Below are 17,007 nucleotides of genomic sequence, written 5' to 3' on the forward strand. Positions count from 1 at the left end.
TCTAAGTCTTTGGCCCATCTTTTAATGGGATGGTTGTTACTTTGGAGATTAGTTTTGGAGTGATTCAATTTTTGGAGCTGTTGATATATTTTAGATATGAGGCCTTTGTCCATTGTATGGTTAGTGAAGATCTTCTCCCATTCTGTAGGCTTCCTAATTAATTTACTAGCTATGTCCTTTGCCATACAAAAGCTCTGCAGTTCAATGCAGTCCCACTTATCCAGCCTTTCTCTGATTTGTTGTGATTCTTGGTCCTTATTAAGAAAGTTTCGACCTGTGCCAAGGAGACCTAGTGTATCTCCTATTCCTTCTTGTGAAGTTTTCAGTGTGAGACTGGATTTCTTAAATGTCTGGTCTGGTCTAGCCTTACTCTATTATCCTTCTAATCTCTTCCTCCAGAATCATGAGGATTACCAGTGAGAGATACTAGTGCTTGCATTTTATTTTTTTAACCATTTAAAAATCACTTTAATGATATAGTTATATAGTAATCATTTTATTTTGCCTTTCTAAGTTATTTAATTAGATACCATAAATAATTCACTGAACCAGTTAAAAAATAAAGTCCTGACCATTCTCCCTTTAGGGTAGCCATCACAACAAACAGAGCACTCTGGAGTAAGATAAGACTTCTCATAACCTTCACACAAAGTACTCAACTGTTTAGTATTCAAAGTGGATTTGATACATAGATTAGCTTAGAAATATTTGACATCTCAATTTTTCTTGTAATACTGGTGTTTGTGCTCAAGGCCTGATGCCTCTTGAGCCATCTCCTAGCCCTAAGACTGCCTGACTATACTGCAGAGAGCCTTAAAGTGGACATATTGCCACTAATGAGCAGGTGGCATTTCCCATGCTATTTGAATACATTGAAGTGCCTTGATCCCGAGAAGCTACTGAAGGCCTGTAATGGCCTCTCTTAGGTGGATTCTGATTCATTAGTTGTGAGGTTGGGGTCAGAATTTTCTACAGTTTCTTAGGTTGTTGCAGAGACTCTTAGGACCCAGAAGATAAACACAGAAGCAAATGATTACCCTCCTTTTATAAAGAAGAGGTAAGATTTTATACAGCTTCACTGCTTAATGTGGTGGCATGTGTGGTTATTTAAATCATAGTCAACAAAAACGAATGATGCTGTGGATTCAAAAGAGTAACTATGGGAGATGACAGGCGTGTTAACCTGCTTCACAGCCATCATGGCTATTGGACAACACATTTATTGGCATAGGAATTTTCTGCTTCTGCAAGTGATTATCCTACTTGTAATGTTTGGGCTTTTTAATTTGGAGTGCTTCATGTACTCAAAGAATTTCATTATATTCCCTGAAGGAAAGTAGATGAGCAGACGCCCTGCATCTGCAAAGCCTCAATTCTAGAGAAAAAGCAACCCAAGGGTTTATGTTTAGTGAGGAGTAGAACCAACACAATATGAATGGCTCCTCTCTCTCTCTCCCTCCCTCCCTTCCTCCCATTCTTCCTCTCTCCCTCCCTCCCTTCCTTCTTTCCTTCCTTCCTTCCTTCTTTTCCTCCTTCCTCTCCTCCACCCTTTTTTTCTGTGTTGTTCTGGAGCTTGAACTCAGGTCCTACCCACTGTCACTGAACTTACTTACTTACTTATTTATTTTTCTTTTTGCTCAAAGCTAGTGCTCTACCACTTGAGCCAGAGCGTCACTTCTAGTCTTATATTCTGGGTAGTTAATTGGAAGGGACGTCCCTGCCCCTGTTAGCTTCATATCTCAGTCTCCAGAGTAGGTAGGATTACCAGCACATAGCCTTGAGCCACTTTTTTTTTTTTGAAGCAATTGCATGCCACTAGAAGTCTGTATTTATTTAGTGCAACAAACCCCTTAACAGGGAAGACTGAGGGTCTGTTTGGTGCTGAGACTGAGCCAGCCTTCTTGTGATGCATTTGAAATCCCAGAAGCTTCCCATTTGGGTTGTTAGTTCCTTTGAGAGTAATTTGATGTAAGCCTCAAATTCTTTTTTTTTTCCTTTCTTTTTGCCAGTTCTGGGGCTTGGACTCAGGGCCTGGGCACTGTCCTTGGGCTTTCTCAAGGCTAGAGCTCTACCAGTTGAGCCGCAACACCACTTTCAGCTTTTTCTATGTATATGGTACTGAGGAATTGAACCCATAGCTTTGTGCATGCTAGGCAAGCACTCTACCACTAGGCTAAACTCCTGGCCACCAGCCTCAAATTCTTGCAGAAGGGGAATATGTCTGACTGAAACTAATTTAATTACACAGCAAGCCAACTTTGCAGTCAGGAAGAGCAACTCACCTCTTGCTTACATCCAGTCAACCACAGAAAAGTTCACTAAGTCTAAGAAAGAATCTACTTTAAAATGTGTCCTTTTGCAAAAATGAAATAACAGATTGCTTTTTCATATGCAGGCAGGCAGTTATACACTCCAAAGATTTCAAATTTAAGTCAGTAGCTTGTGAGTTTGGAATGCTTTCTGTAGTAGAAACAATATTATAAAATGTTGGTTTGGTTTCCAGGATATCTGACAAAAATCTGCACTGTGCATAGAAGAAAGTGTGAGCTTGAATCATAATTACAGAGTCACCAGGACAATATGAGTTACATATAACTGTCATTTACAACTTTTCTTTGATGAAACTGTACTATAAACATTCTAATGCTCTGTTTCAAATACTTCTGTTAACTCCAGTTTTAATGCAGGGTGATATTTCTGGGTTCTTTATTAGTTCTCTAGATCTATGTAAAAGAGACATCTTTTACTGGCAAAGATAAATATAATGCACTGTTGCTGAGGATACATGACTGTCTAATACCATGCATGTGACACTACAAAATGACTTCATTCTTAAACAGGGTAATTTGCTCATTTTAATTAAAACTACAAATGTATTTAATCTGTTTTCTTTCCTCCCTCACTCCCTCTTTCTCTTTCCCTTTTTCTTTTTTTTTTTTTGCCAGTCCTGGGCTTGAGCTCAGGGCCTGAGCACTGTCCTTGGACTTTCTCAAGGCTAGAGCTCTACCACTTGAGCCTCAGCACCACTTCCAGCTTTTTTCTATGTATGTGGTACCGAGGAATCGAACCCGGGTCTTCGTGCATGCTAGGCAAGCACTTTAACCACTAGGCCAAACTCCCAGCCCTCTTTCCCTTTTTCCTTCCCTCCCTTCCTCTCCCTCTCTCTTTCTCTCTTTCCCTTTCCCTCTCCCTCCCCCTCTCACTTTTGCCAACAGAGTGAGGCTTGTACCCTCACTCTGCTTTAGATCAAGGCTGGTGCTCTACTATATCTCCACTTCTGGCTCTTAACTGGTAAACAGGAAGTAGGAATCGCAGATTTGTCTTCCCAGGCTTGCTTTGAACCATGATCCGCATATCTCATCCTTCTGAGGATTAAGGGCATGAGCCATTGGCACCCGACACATTTATTCTTTGTCTTCATATTTCCATTTCTACAAATTGTGCTCTATATGTATGTATTTGTAATATTCATGTACATGGGTACAAAAGGCATATATTGTACTCGGTATAGTCCAGCATTGCTTTTTTATGGACTAAAGCAGCTGCCCAGGTGGCAACAGGGAACTGTCAGAGCCAGTGTTTCCACACTTCCTGTGAGCATCATGAGAACTTGGGAGAACACATGGAGAACTTAGAAAAACATATGACTGTGTCACACCTGTAGAATTTCTGATCAGTAGGTCAGGGACTTGTGGACAAGCAGAACTAAAATCCCCATAATGCTACATACTCTGCCTATGGATCTGGCTGCATCTGCCTCCTCGTCGAGTGCCCCGTGCTAGTTCTCACAAAGTTCTGTATGAGCTGACACTCATACAGAGAGAATGGAAATACTGTGGTCTTGTTAGCTACATAATAACTGAAAGCTCACTGTGGTTCTGATGAAAATGCCAGTGACGATTGTGTGTGTGTGTGTGTGTGTGTGTGTGTGTGTGTGTGTGTGTGTGTGTGTGCCAGTATTGGGACTTGAATTCAGGGGCTGGGCACTTCCCTTAGCTTTTCCTGTCAATGCTGGCTCACAATCACTGGAGCCACAGCTCTACTTTCAGCTTTTTGGTGATCATTGGAGATAATCTTATAGCCTTTTCTGTCTGGGCTGGCTTTGAACTGAGATCCTCAAATCCCGGTCTCCTGGGATTGCAGATGTGAGGCACCAGCGTCAGGCTCTCACCATGGTTCCATGAGATTTGATAGAACCTACCCTAAACTCACATGGAAGAACATGAGGGAAGGAGCTAAGCTCCAAATAGGAAGACTTCACTCTCGGGATATCAGAAGTTATTCTAACATTGTAATAGCGGTATGATTTTTACTAGTGCCAAGATTGTCAGTGGACTGCTGGAATAGAACAGAGGGCTCAAAGTAACACATTCAGATATGGAAATGTGCATAATATACATGCATAAATATATAAACATATATTTATACATACAAACATATAATGCATGAAAGTCAGTATTGTCAATTTCAGTGCTATTCGTACCATACTGTCTCAATTTTTATAGTATAAGAATAATTGGGCCGAGAGTTTGGCCTAGTGGTTGAAGTGCTTGCCTAGCATGCATGAAGACCCGGGTTCGATTCCTCGGCACCATATACATAGAAAAAAGCCGGAAGTGGTGCTGAGGCTCAAGTGGTAGAGCTCTAGCCTTGAGAAAGTCCAAGGACAGTGCTCAGGCCCTGAGCTCAAGCCCAGGACTGGCAAAAAAAAAAAAAAAAAAAAAAAAAAAAGAATAATTTATGATATGTGGGGGTACCATAAATGTACTATCCAGTTTCATGGATTATTCATATTTTAAAGTATCCTGGGCAAACCAAGCTGCAGAATGACAGGTGGAGTCAATTTTTCAAAATATGCCTAGCAGTGTTATTAATTATATGTAGACACATACATGTATTGAATGAGTGTCAAATGCTTTACAAGAATAAACAATTTTCACATAATGGTGCCTGGTACTATGGGGCAGAATAAAAGGAACTACAAATGTAGCTGTACTGGTTTGTTCAAAAAGTTCTTAGAACAAATATAGCACAATGTTAGCTGTTCATTCATTTATACACTGGGGGATATATGCACTAATGTTCATATCATCACGGATTTGTAAAAATATAAAAGGGGGAATAGTGTGGGAGCTTCATAAACAAGGAAACCAGTAGTATTGTTAGAATTACAGATAGAAGTTAAAATGAATAAAGCAGAAGAAACAATACCATATGTGTATCTTGTGTGTGTATGGGCATGGGAACTAGTTATATATTATAATTCATGATACAACTTTATGTGTTGCATAGCATTTTCCATAATGAGAGAAAAACATAGATACATAAAACTATTGCTTCTGGTGGTCTGTTGCTTAACATCTTTTGGGTCATGCAGAGTTGGACACAGCACAGAGATGAGAGAAACTAGGAGAAAAGCATTTCAAGTGTTCAGATGACATCGCTGGTCCCCACTAGCTCCTCTTAACTTCTATTTTGTGCATAACAAATTCTTAATAAGTAACTAAGAAAATCTACTTAATTAGAGCATCTCCCAGGGAGCTTTATGGTATTAGCCAGTGAAGACTGCGGCTTTAATTGAGATGGTGATGCTACTTAATTGGAACACCTGAATAGGATTATGGGGCACTCTGATAAGCTCAGCTGGTTTCCCTGGTGCTCAGAGCTTTGCTGCCTTTCTGCCTTCTTGCTGGGATAAAGCTGAGACAAATGTTTTCATACATTTCATACATCAGTGGACAGAATGTTTTAAGTTCAAATTCCAGGTATTTCATAATATATAGTGTAACACTAGCATGATGATTCTATTGACCATTTTAGAACTTGTTTTGTAGAAATACTAGCCATTTGCTTTGCTTTAAAGTTGTTATTAATCTAACATTTTAATATCTGTTAAATGAAATAAATTAACAGTTGTGTTGGGACTCAGTAATGTATTTCAATCCATTAAATACTAATGGTTCTCCAGAGAAACAGAACCAATAGGCTATATATGCATATATGTATAATAATTACGATTAAATGACTCATGAAATTATAGTAGCTGCCAATATCTACAGTGAGTATGCTGAAAGAGCCAGAAGAACTAAGAGTAAAGCTCTAGTCCAGAAATGGAGAGTCTGGAGGTCTAGGAAATGCTGTTATTCCAGACCAGGTTCAGAATGGAAAAGACCAATGTCCAAGTTCAAGGCATTCAGATTTATGAATTTTTTTATAGACCTGTAGCTGATTCCTTAAGATCCTCCTGCATTAGGTAGGACTATCCACTTCCTCATATAGTCAGTTGTTGGTGTCATTTGGAAACACCCCACAGACACATTCAGAATACTGTTTGACCAAAATATCTGGGTACCTTGTAGTCCAGTTACGTTAACACAGAAAATGAACTATCCCATTTTTTTATTCACATTTAAAGTTGTTTCACAGAACTTTGTGATAACATGAATTTTTACTATCCAAGATTACTTCTATTTATTCATTAATAAAAGAAAGTACTTGAAGTCCAACAGAAAATCAATACAATATTAAGTAAGAAGGAAAACTATTAAAAAGCTGGCATTCTTTTTTTTTTTTTTTTTTTTGTGGTTCATGGAGCTTGAACTTGGCCTGAGCAGTGTCCCTGTGCTCTTCAGCTAAAGGCTACCACCCTACCCTTGGACCAAACCCTACTTTCTGTTTTCTAGAGGTTAAATGGAGTCTCAGGCCCTTTTGTGCCCAGGCTGTCTTTGAACCTGCATCCTCATATCTCAGCCTCCTGAGTAGCTAGGATTACAGGTGTGAGCCACCATGCCCAGCTTCCCCTGACATTTAAAAAAATGTGTATTTTATATTCATTTATATGATTTCAATTATTATGCAAGAAATATTTTCAGGATTTTAGAATAATATGAAAGCCTATGACAAAATATGCACAGATGTTTTAATAACTGAAAAAGAACAATTGTCTCATTATTTTGGTTTTTGAATCTTAATATTATATTACTCTCAAATCCCTATTCTCTCTCTCTCTCTTGCTGTCTCTCTCGCTCTCTCTTGCTGTTTCTTACTCTCTCTCACTTGCTTTTGCTCTCTCTTTTCTCTGTATCAATTCTAGGGCTTTGAACTTTACCATGACCTATATCCCCAACTCTTGGCTTCTTAAGACAAGGATTCCAGCTCAGGGTGGTGTTGAACTTGGCCTGTAGTCCACACTGACTTCAAACTTCTGATCCTCTTCCATCTCAGACTCCTGAGTATACTGGGATTATAGGCCTGCACTTCCACAGTTCTTATAATTCTTTGTGAAACAAGCAAACAAGTAAAAAGTTACCAGACTAATTTTGTTTTGCATGTTCTTCCCTCTCACATTTTGGAAAGAAAAGGGCAAGCAATCTGAAATTCCTTGGAGGACATTAGACAGCTTAGAAAAGTAGCAAAATAAACAAGATTTCTTCTCAACAGATGTGTCAGAAAGAAATTGGAGGCATGCTGTGAGGTAATAACAAAATGATCTTAAAAATTTATGAGCGCTTTTTTTCCAAATGAAATGCAAGAAAAATTAAAGTTATTTCTGTCTAATTGTGGCTAAAAAAATAATATGTAAGTGTACAGGCACATGCATTTTTCCAATAATACAAGCAAAAGAGAACAAACTTAAGGCCTTATAGTTTTAGAAAACTGTTACTGATTTTTCTAAGTCTGGAGAAGCTGGCCACAGTGAGGCTTTCTTTCCCCCTCTCCCCCCACTTTGGTAGTGGGGCATGAACTCTGGACCTGAGCTATACCCCTGAGCTCTTCAACTCAAGGCTACTTCCCTGCCCTTGGAGCCACAGTGCCACTCCTGGTTTTCTGGTGGTTATTTGGAGATAAGAGTGTCAGGGACTTTAGTGCTGGGCTGGCTTTGAACCTTGATCCTCAGATCTCAGCCTCCTGAATAGCTAGGATTACAGGCGTGGGCCACCATTCCCAGCTTCATTTTTTTTTAATAGCACAAGGTAGTAGAAATTGAAACTCATAAGACAGTAGTGTGTATTTCCTCATTAATGTCTTTTCTCATTTCTCTTATATTAACTTGCAAAGACATGTTCTGTTAAGATGCCATGCAGATGTACTTTTGATTCACTTGAGTGATGGTGGTCACTTGTAGAAAATTTTGTTTTGGGTTTTACTTCTCCCCTGGAGCTAGAGCTAACTCCCATATGTAGCATCGAAGCACCCTTAAAGGATGAAGCTTTGTGGTTATATTATAGACATTGGGACTGCCTTTTAGCACAGGCTTGGGAAAAACTTAGAACCTTAATAGTCTGAAGGCAAGGTCACTGAAAGCCCAACTCACAAAAGTCTGGATTACTATGAATGCGGCTGGAAACCCAGAAAACCATATTCTATTGTTTGTTCCTTAGCAAGCCTACTTTTTGCCTAGATTCTCGCTAAGAATATATTTAATATAAGTTCTTATGGGCATAAGTATTGAATATTTCTGTCCATGGACTAATACCTGAAGTAAATCATCAAGAATTTAAATTGGCTTGTGTCTCTTAGTTTTAACTCAGAGTGGAGTTTCTGTAGGAGAGGGCAACCAAGGACTTCCACAAATCATTTCACCCTCTTTTAGGGTAGTCTTGCTCAAAACTTGTCACTTGAATACCAATAATAAATGTGCCTTAAATACACATAGATGTATGTACACCCATGTGTATGTGCACATGTACTTTTTAGTCCAATTATGGAGAGCTCAATTTATCTTCATTCTCTAAGGCATTTGCAAGAAGAATAAGAGAGTCCTTGGGCATCATTGTATGTAATTAGATTTTTGTATCTCTGTATTGTGAATTAGGATTTCCAAATTTTCTACCCCAAACTTTTAAGCAATACTGCTTAGCAACCTGAGATCATAGAGGATGCAATAATTCATCCCACCTTTTAAACTTCTATAGTCTGAGAAACTGGAGAAAATAAGCAGTGGTGGGTATTGTACTCTATTTTTAAATAATTAAAAAGTTTATTTTAGAGGCCTTTGTCTCATTTCCTGATTAATCTTCACTCAAAACCTCAACAGTTCTTGAGAAATCATACCAAAAACCTGGTTAATCTTTTCCTTCCTTAGATTGGCCTCAATTCCTACCTTGTTAAAATCAAAACAAAATTATTTTTTGTATTTTCCTCCATAATAATAGTGGAATTAGCACCTGAAAATAACTGAAAAAAAAAATTTTGGGGCTGGGAGTTTGGCCTAGTGGTAGAGTGCTTGCCTAGCATGCAGGAAGATCCTGGTTCAATTCCTTGGTACCACATACATAGAAAAAAGCCAGAAGTAGTGCTGTGGCTCAAAGTGGTAGAGCTCCAGCCTTGAGAAAACCCAAGGACAGTGCTCATACCCTGAGCCCAAGACCAGGACTGGCAAAAGTAAATAAATAAATAAATAATTCTTGTTGTAATATCATAGCTAAAGATGAGATGTATGACATAATCATGTATTATAATCTCAAATACAAGAAAACATTTAAAAGTCACAAAGATTATCAGGAAAAGTTGTCAGACACTTTTGCATCTTTTTGTGCCTATAAGCTTTTTTTTCCCCTGCTGGTCCTGAGGCTTGAACTCTGGGTCTAGGAACTGTTCCTGAGCTTCTTTGGCTCAAGACTAGTACTCTACTACTTGACCCAAAAGGCCACTTCCAACTTTTTCTGAGTAGTTTATTGGAGCTAAGAATCTCATGGACTTTCTTCCCTGGCTGGCTTCATGCCACGATCTTTAGATTGCAGCCTCCCGAGTGGCTGGGATTACATGTATGAGCCACTGGTGCTTGGCTCAGGTAAGTTATTTTTCTAAAGCAATTGAAATAGGAAAGGATCTATATTTGTTAGAGCTTTTAGAGTACATAATTATTATACTTGGGACAATGGGGAACTATAAATAATCTACTATCGATAATATCTTTCAGGGAAGACTAAAGCATTGATGGAGAATCAGAAAGAACTAGTTCCTTCTAAAATGAGACTTCATAGAAGTTTTTTTTAATTAAAGAATTTATTAACATTGATTTTTACATCATATTTCAAATGATGTATTTAACAAACAAGTATTCAAGAAGGGACTCTCTATATACAATCACTGGCACTTAGATTTTAGAACATAATTAAAATTAGGCTGAGGGTTTGTATGTCATAGATACATACTAATCTATGTAATAAAACATGTCTATAGAGTCATAGATTTTTATGTCTATGTAGTTGTGTTTATATTTCCAGTATCATGTCCATAGTATTGGGTATGCAAATATTGAGTCTTCGCTCTTGTACTGTTTGGGTCTAATAGCCACATAGAAGGATACCATGCGCCTTTTAGAAGTTTTTGTTTTGTTTTGTTTTTATTTTTGTTTTTCCAGATCCTTATGTATCTTTCATATTTGTTGACTGGACAAGAAAAGAAAACAAGCAAATCAAGAAGATTTTTTGTTTTTGAGTAATTTCTCATAAATGTTCTCATGGATAACACTCATTTAAAAAATTCAAAAGAGCTAACCTGTAAGAGTCTGAGTTTCACAAACAAATAGAACTGAGCTTCACAAGTGTATCTTTTTAGTAGTAAGGAGTCAAGCTGAAAACTATACTTTTCTTCTTTGCTGGGATTTTGGCATGGATTCCATCATTATTTTGAATTGAATATTTACTCGGCCATGCTTGCATTCATTCAACAAATATTTGCAGAGTACATGAACACACTATACCCCCGGAGAACTGAGAGGCTGTATTTAAACAGCTGTAGAAGAAGCAGTTCATAATTTGGGAGAAAGTAAAAGAAAATGAGATTATTTCCAATTGAGGAGCTCTGGAAAGGTTCTTTTTGGGGTTGAGACTGTCATTTGGGCTTAAAGTGTCTGAAAGTGGCTGCCAAGACACTCTGGGGGGAAAAGGAAGAGAGAGGAAACATGGAAACAAATGGCAAGACATTTTCAGTTTGTATGGGGCCAGATCACTTTAGTACAAGGCTCAGGGAACGGGAACAGGAATGCATCTGAGGTTTTTTTGTTTTTTGTTTTTTATTTTTATTTTTGCCAGTCATGGTGCTTAAATTCAGGATGTGAGCACTGTCCTTGGACTTTTTTCAAGGCTCGAGCTCTATCACTTGAGCCTCAGCACCACTTCCAGCTTTTTTCTATGTATGTGGTACTGAGGATCCGGGTCTTTGTGCATGCTAGGCAAGCACTCTACCACTAGGCCAAACTCCTGGCCCATGTTTCGGAGTTTTTAACCAAGGTAGTGGCATAATCTGGCAGTGATTATATAATACTTCAAATCACAAAACTCTGTTAAACCAAAAGCACAAGAACACAACTGGAGAAAAAAGTTGATGGTTTTATCCAGGACCAAGAGATTGCAAGACTACAGATAAAGTTCAGGGGTCTGAAAAAAACAAAAACAAAACCGAAGGGTATGTCTACAGGGTTAAAAGGTAGACCTAGGATTTTTGCATGAAAGTTTGGCTGTGAGGAGGGGAGTAAAGAACAGAAGTAGTGAGAGGATGAAATAGTCTTCAAAGAACTGAAGGATGGCCGTTTCTGATTGTGGCAATATTATATGGTACACTGAAGAAAACCTGTGTGGTTACTGGCTGGTTGGTGAGCAGGGTCCCTGAAGTATTTGAGCGTGATGCCAGAAGGAGAGGAAGAGATCAAGGCACCTGCAGCAGCTGGCCAAATGCTCAGAGAACACAGAGAACACCCTGCTAAACAATGGTGGTAGAGAGGTGGGGTGGGAGGGGATTTGAAAGAATGACACAGAAAGTAAATGAGGACTATTAGGGAGGTGGAAAAGGAAGAGAAAATGAGGTAGAAAAGGATAAGAAAGTATGTCATAGAGGGGTTAAATGTGATCAAAGTATTCACACACACATATGTGTATGTATTTATGCATACATGGAAATGTTAGGAATAAATCCTTTATTATAGTTAATGCCAATAAATGAAATGTCCGTCCTGAGAGATACACTATGTTTCAAAATTATAATGTTCACTTTTTTTTTCTTTTCCAGGAAAAACTGAGGCTGCCATCAAGAACTTCAGTCCCTACTACAACCGCCAGTATTCAGTGGCATTCTGTAATCATGTGCGCAGTGAGGTAGAACAGCACAGAGATTTCACATCACAATTGTTGAAGACCAAGGTAAGCCAAGCACCTTTGGCTTCCATATTGCCTTCATTGAAGAAAGCTTTGGAGCTCTGAGTACTTCGAATCATAAAAATGATTTGAATGGCAGCTTTAAACACTCTACTGTGGGGCCGGGAGTTTAGCCTAGTGGTAGAGTGCTTGCCTAGCATGTACGAAGACCTGGGTTTGATTCCTTGGTACCACATACCTAGAAAAAAGCCAGAAATGGTGCTGTGGCTTAAGTGGTAAAGCTCTAGACTTGAGAAAGCCCACGAACAGTGCCCAGCCCCTGAGTTCAAGGCCCAGGACTGGCCAAAAAAAAAAAAAAAAAAAGAAAAAACCCAAAACCCAAACCAAAAACAAAAACAAACTTAAGGACATAGGGCTGTGGTTCAAGGGGTAGGGAGGTAGCCTTGAGCTGAAGAGCTCAGGGATAATACCCAGGCCCAGAGTTCAAGCCCCATGACTGACTAAAAAAAATGGTTATCAAAAATGCTACTGTGTCATGACTTCACACTCACCCTCCCCCCCCCACACCTTCCCCACCACTATCTGGCTGAAAATTAGAAGATACATGATGATGTAATCCATATTTAAATCCAGAAGTTGATTAACCAAGAGCGTACAGCGTGATTATGTACCATAAAACAGTGATTCTCAAGCTTTAGAGTACTTGTTTAAAAATGCAAATTCTGATCAGAGGTGGTAGTATATGAATTTTCCCAGCATTATGGAGACTGAGACAAAAGAATTATTTGAGCCTGAGAACCTAAGGCCAGTCTGGGCAAGAGAGATCCTGTCTCAAACCTGCAAAACAAAGTAACTTATGACCTACACTTGCAGTAAGTCTAGGATGAGTTCATATTTTGATTAAGGAGTCCAGCATTGTTGTACATAAAAACGTTAGTTTGTTTTATTTAAACAGAGGACAAAGCTCTTTGAAAATATCTTTTTTCCATATTTTTTATTGTAATTAATAGAAGGGTTACATGATATTTGCCAGATAGATGGTGCATTAATTCCCATACATTGATATCCTTTCACATGTCTTGGTCCCCATTTCCCTCCCCCCCACCCCCACCCCTCATCTTGTTTTCCCCTGTTCCCCATCCAATTTCAGATAACCAAATGAAAATATCTTTTAATGAGGCAAGATAGGAGACTTTATCATCTCTGTCAGAAAAGGCTTCAAGCACTAGCACTTGCAAAGGAGCTTATTTCATCCCCAAGATGATTCTTAAAAGAAATAAGCTTGTTTTCTCTGTATAGTTAATATAAATTTTTGCTTAAAAGTAGAGAGAGAAGTTTCAAAGGCATTGTTTTTTTTAATAAAGGGAAAGTAAATGTAAATCCAATGACATGTAAAAGACAAGGGGCCCATTCCTGTAGGTTGAGGTCAGGTATGACTTGCCCATTAATAGATTGTCCTAACACAGTAATCCCAGTGGAAGACCTAATGAGGAATCCAATGGAAATTCTCCAGTGGTATATATATATATATATATATATATATATATATATATCATCAAGGTGAATAAGAGATACCCAACTTTTTAGGAGTAGAGCTGAGGGTTGCTGGCTTCGTGCCTCCCCTTCTTTAAGCAAACAGGAACTCCTGGAGGATCCTGAGCATGGGCAAAGTGTTTATAGTTTAGGCATTCGTGACTTCTGGAAAAGCCACCTGGCAATGGCTCTTGATGTGTGCATAAAGGTGTGATGAGGAAGGGAGCAGGCTCTTGGCTCTTATGCTTTCCAGAAATGGACCCTGAAGCCTTTTGGGAAAGTAAGGAAGATGCCAACCTCATCTGTTCTGTCTTAACCCCTCTTTCTCCTCCCCCAACCATTTATCAGCAGTTAATAAATATGCATGGCGCCACTCAATTGCTATAATACCTTCTGCCCATGTTCCTGTACCTTTATATACCTGTTTTCTTAGGTAGAATTTTTTCTTTTCAACATTAATTAACCTAATTATTTTCTCTGCTTACCTACATTAGGATTTCATTCAATGCTTCATTTGTATTCAGGAACAAATGATTGATATACTACCAATAATAGTCACCAATCACTTTATATTTTATATGACCCCTTAAAGAGAATGAAAATAATAAAAATACCAAAATGGCAAGTGTTTGTATTTGCTTAGGAAAAGTAAGAGTGGGAAATTGTGGCAGAGAGGTGATAAGAGTTTCTTCATTTCCTGAAATATCCTTAGAAATACAGAAAATAGCATAGTTGTTATGAGGTAACTTATCTCTTGCTGTAATTGTGAATTATATCCATCTTCTTTAAGCCACCATTGGAATCTGGGACAGTTTTGTATGAAGCAGAGGTCATGCAGTTTGTGGAAGACATAAGGAAATGGAAGGACAGATATATCGTGGTTAAAAACGATTTTGCGGTGGAAAGCTATGAGAACAAAGAGGTAAGATTTGTTCCCTGGTCCTTGTAAAATTCTACAAACACAGGCTGGGATGTTTGGCATGCTCATTCTTGGTGACTCATTTATTGTTAGTAATCATTCATTCTGATATTCATGGTGATTAGTCCATATCCACTGATATAGGTTACTGTTGTAGGCCAAGTGTTAGATAAGGTTCTGGATAAAGAACAGCTGATCCAACAAATGCTTTCTGTCTATGGACAAGATAGACTTGGAACAAGCTCTGTCCCTGAGCATGAACATAGAAATCTAGAAAAGAAAGAATGAAAATAGGGCTGGGAAGGTGACTTAGTGGTAGAGTGCTTGCCTAGCATGTCTAAAGCCCTGGGTTCAGTTCCTCAGTACTACATAAACAGAAAAAGCTGGAAAAGGCTTTTTTTTCCCCCTCTTCAACACTAATATATTCTCTGCTTGTCTATATTGGGATTTCATTCAATACATTATTTACATTCAATAACAACTTATCAACACACCACAAATAATGGGAACCAATGACCTTACATTTTGCACGGTTCCTTACAAAGTCCTTTCAAGGAAGCTGGAGTGGAGACAGGATGGCCGATTAGCCAGTCAACATTATGGACTTTGATTCATATAAGTGCCCATTATTTAACCTAGTTTCTTTTGTACAATTGATGTGCATGGTCCCTTTGCCATTGCATTGCACATTAGCATTCATTGTGCAATGAATAAGAGTACTGAAGCTCTTAGAATGGCCAGGCTTGTGAGTGAGCTTAATGTTGATAGGATTATCACTTTTCAATTGTGAGGAAACACTTGGAAAAGCTTGTTCCTAGATATACAGACGTTCACACTATATTTAACACTATCAGACTTTGTTGTAAAGCAAAATCTGATGTCTTATTCCTTCATTTTCATACAACTGCCTCCCTTTATTTGCAATTATACCACATTTATGCTGCTTTCTTTTCTTTGTTCTTAATCTTCAACTGTGTTCTGGTTGTTAAGCTATGGTGACTGAATTAGATAATAATCACATTTTTTGTTTTGTTTTGTTGTTGCCAGTGCTGGGGCTTGAACTCAGGGCCTGAGCACTGTCGTTTGGCTTTCTCTAGGCTAGAGCTCTACCACTTGAACCATAGCACCACTTTCGGCTTTTTTCTATTATGTGGTACCAAGGAATTGAACCATGGTCTTTGTGCATGCTAGGCAAGCACTCTACCACTAGACCAAACTCCTGGCCCTCTAATCACATTTTTTTTTTGCCAGTCCTGGGCTTAAGCTCAGGACCAGAGGACTGTCCTTGGATTTTTCTCAAGGCTAGAACTCTACCACTTGAGCCTCAGCACCACTTCTGGCTTTTTCTAAGTATATGGTACCAAGGAATCGAACCTGGGTCTTCGTGCATGCTAGGCAAGCACTCTACCACTAGGCCAAACTCCAAGCCCCATAATCACATATTTTTAAGGACCTATTTGGGTCATTAAAGAAAAAGTCTGTGAAGTTAGTTGTCATTAGTTAAATTTTTAATAACATCTTGGGTTTTTTCCTTTTATTTTATTGGTGTAAGTTTTTAAAGTGACATCTAAAAGCTAGGCATTAAGAATCTATAAATTGACTATGATTGGTACGGGGAGTCCAGCTTGGTGGTAGTAAAGCAGGAATCTGGATACCTACCATCTCATAACCACTCCCCACTTCCTGTACTTGCATGCAGCTAGCAAGTGATAGAGTCCTGGTTTGGTTACCTATTCAGTGCTGGAATGTTCACAAATTATTGTACCTCTTCCAGCCTCTATTATATCACTTTACTTTGAAAATGAAAATACCTGATTTGTAGAGAGAGCTATCTTTGGGATTAAATGATATAATGTTTACAAAAGCCAACACTGAGGGGATGGGAATGTGGTTTAGTGGTAGAGTCGTTGCCTAGCATGCTTGAATCCCTCAGTACCATATAAGCAGAAAAAGCTGAAAGTCATATTGTGGCTCAAGTGACAGAGTACCAGACTTGAGCAAAAGAAGCTCAGGGACAGTGCCTAGGCCTTGAATTCAAGCCTCAGAAAACAAGCCTGGAAAAACAAAACAATACAAAAGCCAACATTGAACTGTGACTAAAAGCACAGTTCACACCTGAGTCTAGTCTGAATTGATTGGCTTCTAAACTTTCTCCAAGTCATACAAATTTTGATTGTTATACTCAGGGTCCCTGATGGATTTGAGTAGTTGACCAGTGGTTCTTTTTTTTTATTTAAAGAATTTATTAGCATTGATTTTTACATCATATTTCAAATGAGGTGTTTAACAAATAAGTGTTCAGAAGAGAATCTCTATATACAATCATTGGCACTTAGGTTTTAGAATATAATTAAAATTAGGCTGAGGGTTTATATCTCATAGATGCATCTTAATATATAGTATATACACAACTACGTAGATATAAAACTTTATGACTCTATAGTAGTTCTTACCAGT

General features: G+C 38.5%; 1 protein-coding gene across 1 annotated transcript in view; it reads left to right on the top strand.

The window, feature by feature from the left end:
* Window positions 1-17,007, top strand: part of Niban1 (niban apoptosis regulator 1) — a 135,744-nt gene that overhangs the window by 46,672 nt on the left and 72,065 nt on the right. Inside the window, exons 2-3 of the mRNA XM_090340245.1 lie at window positions 12,013-12,143; window positions 14,422-14,553. Of these exons, the coding sequence (XP_090196371.1) occupies window positions 12,013-12,143; window positions 14,422-14,553 (263 nt within the window). The remainder of the gene's footprint in view (window positions 1-12,012; window positions 12,144-14,421; window positions 14,554-17,007) is intronic.

Source organism: Megascapheus bottae, chromosome 10 (assembly GCF_031878675.1).
Source record: "Megascapheus bottae isolate mThoBot1 chromosome 10, mThoBot2.hap1, whole genome shotgun sequence".
In the NCBI taxonomy this organism is placed as follows: domain Eukaryota; kingdom Metazoa; phylum Chordata; class Mammalia; order Rodentia; family Geomyidae; genus Megascapheus; species Megascapheus bottae.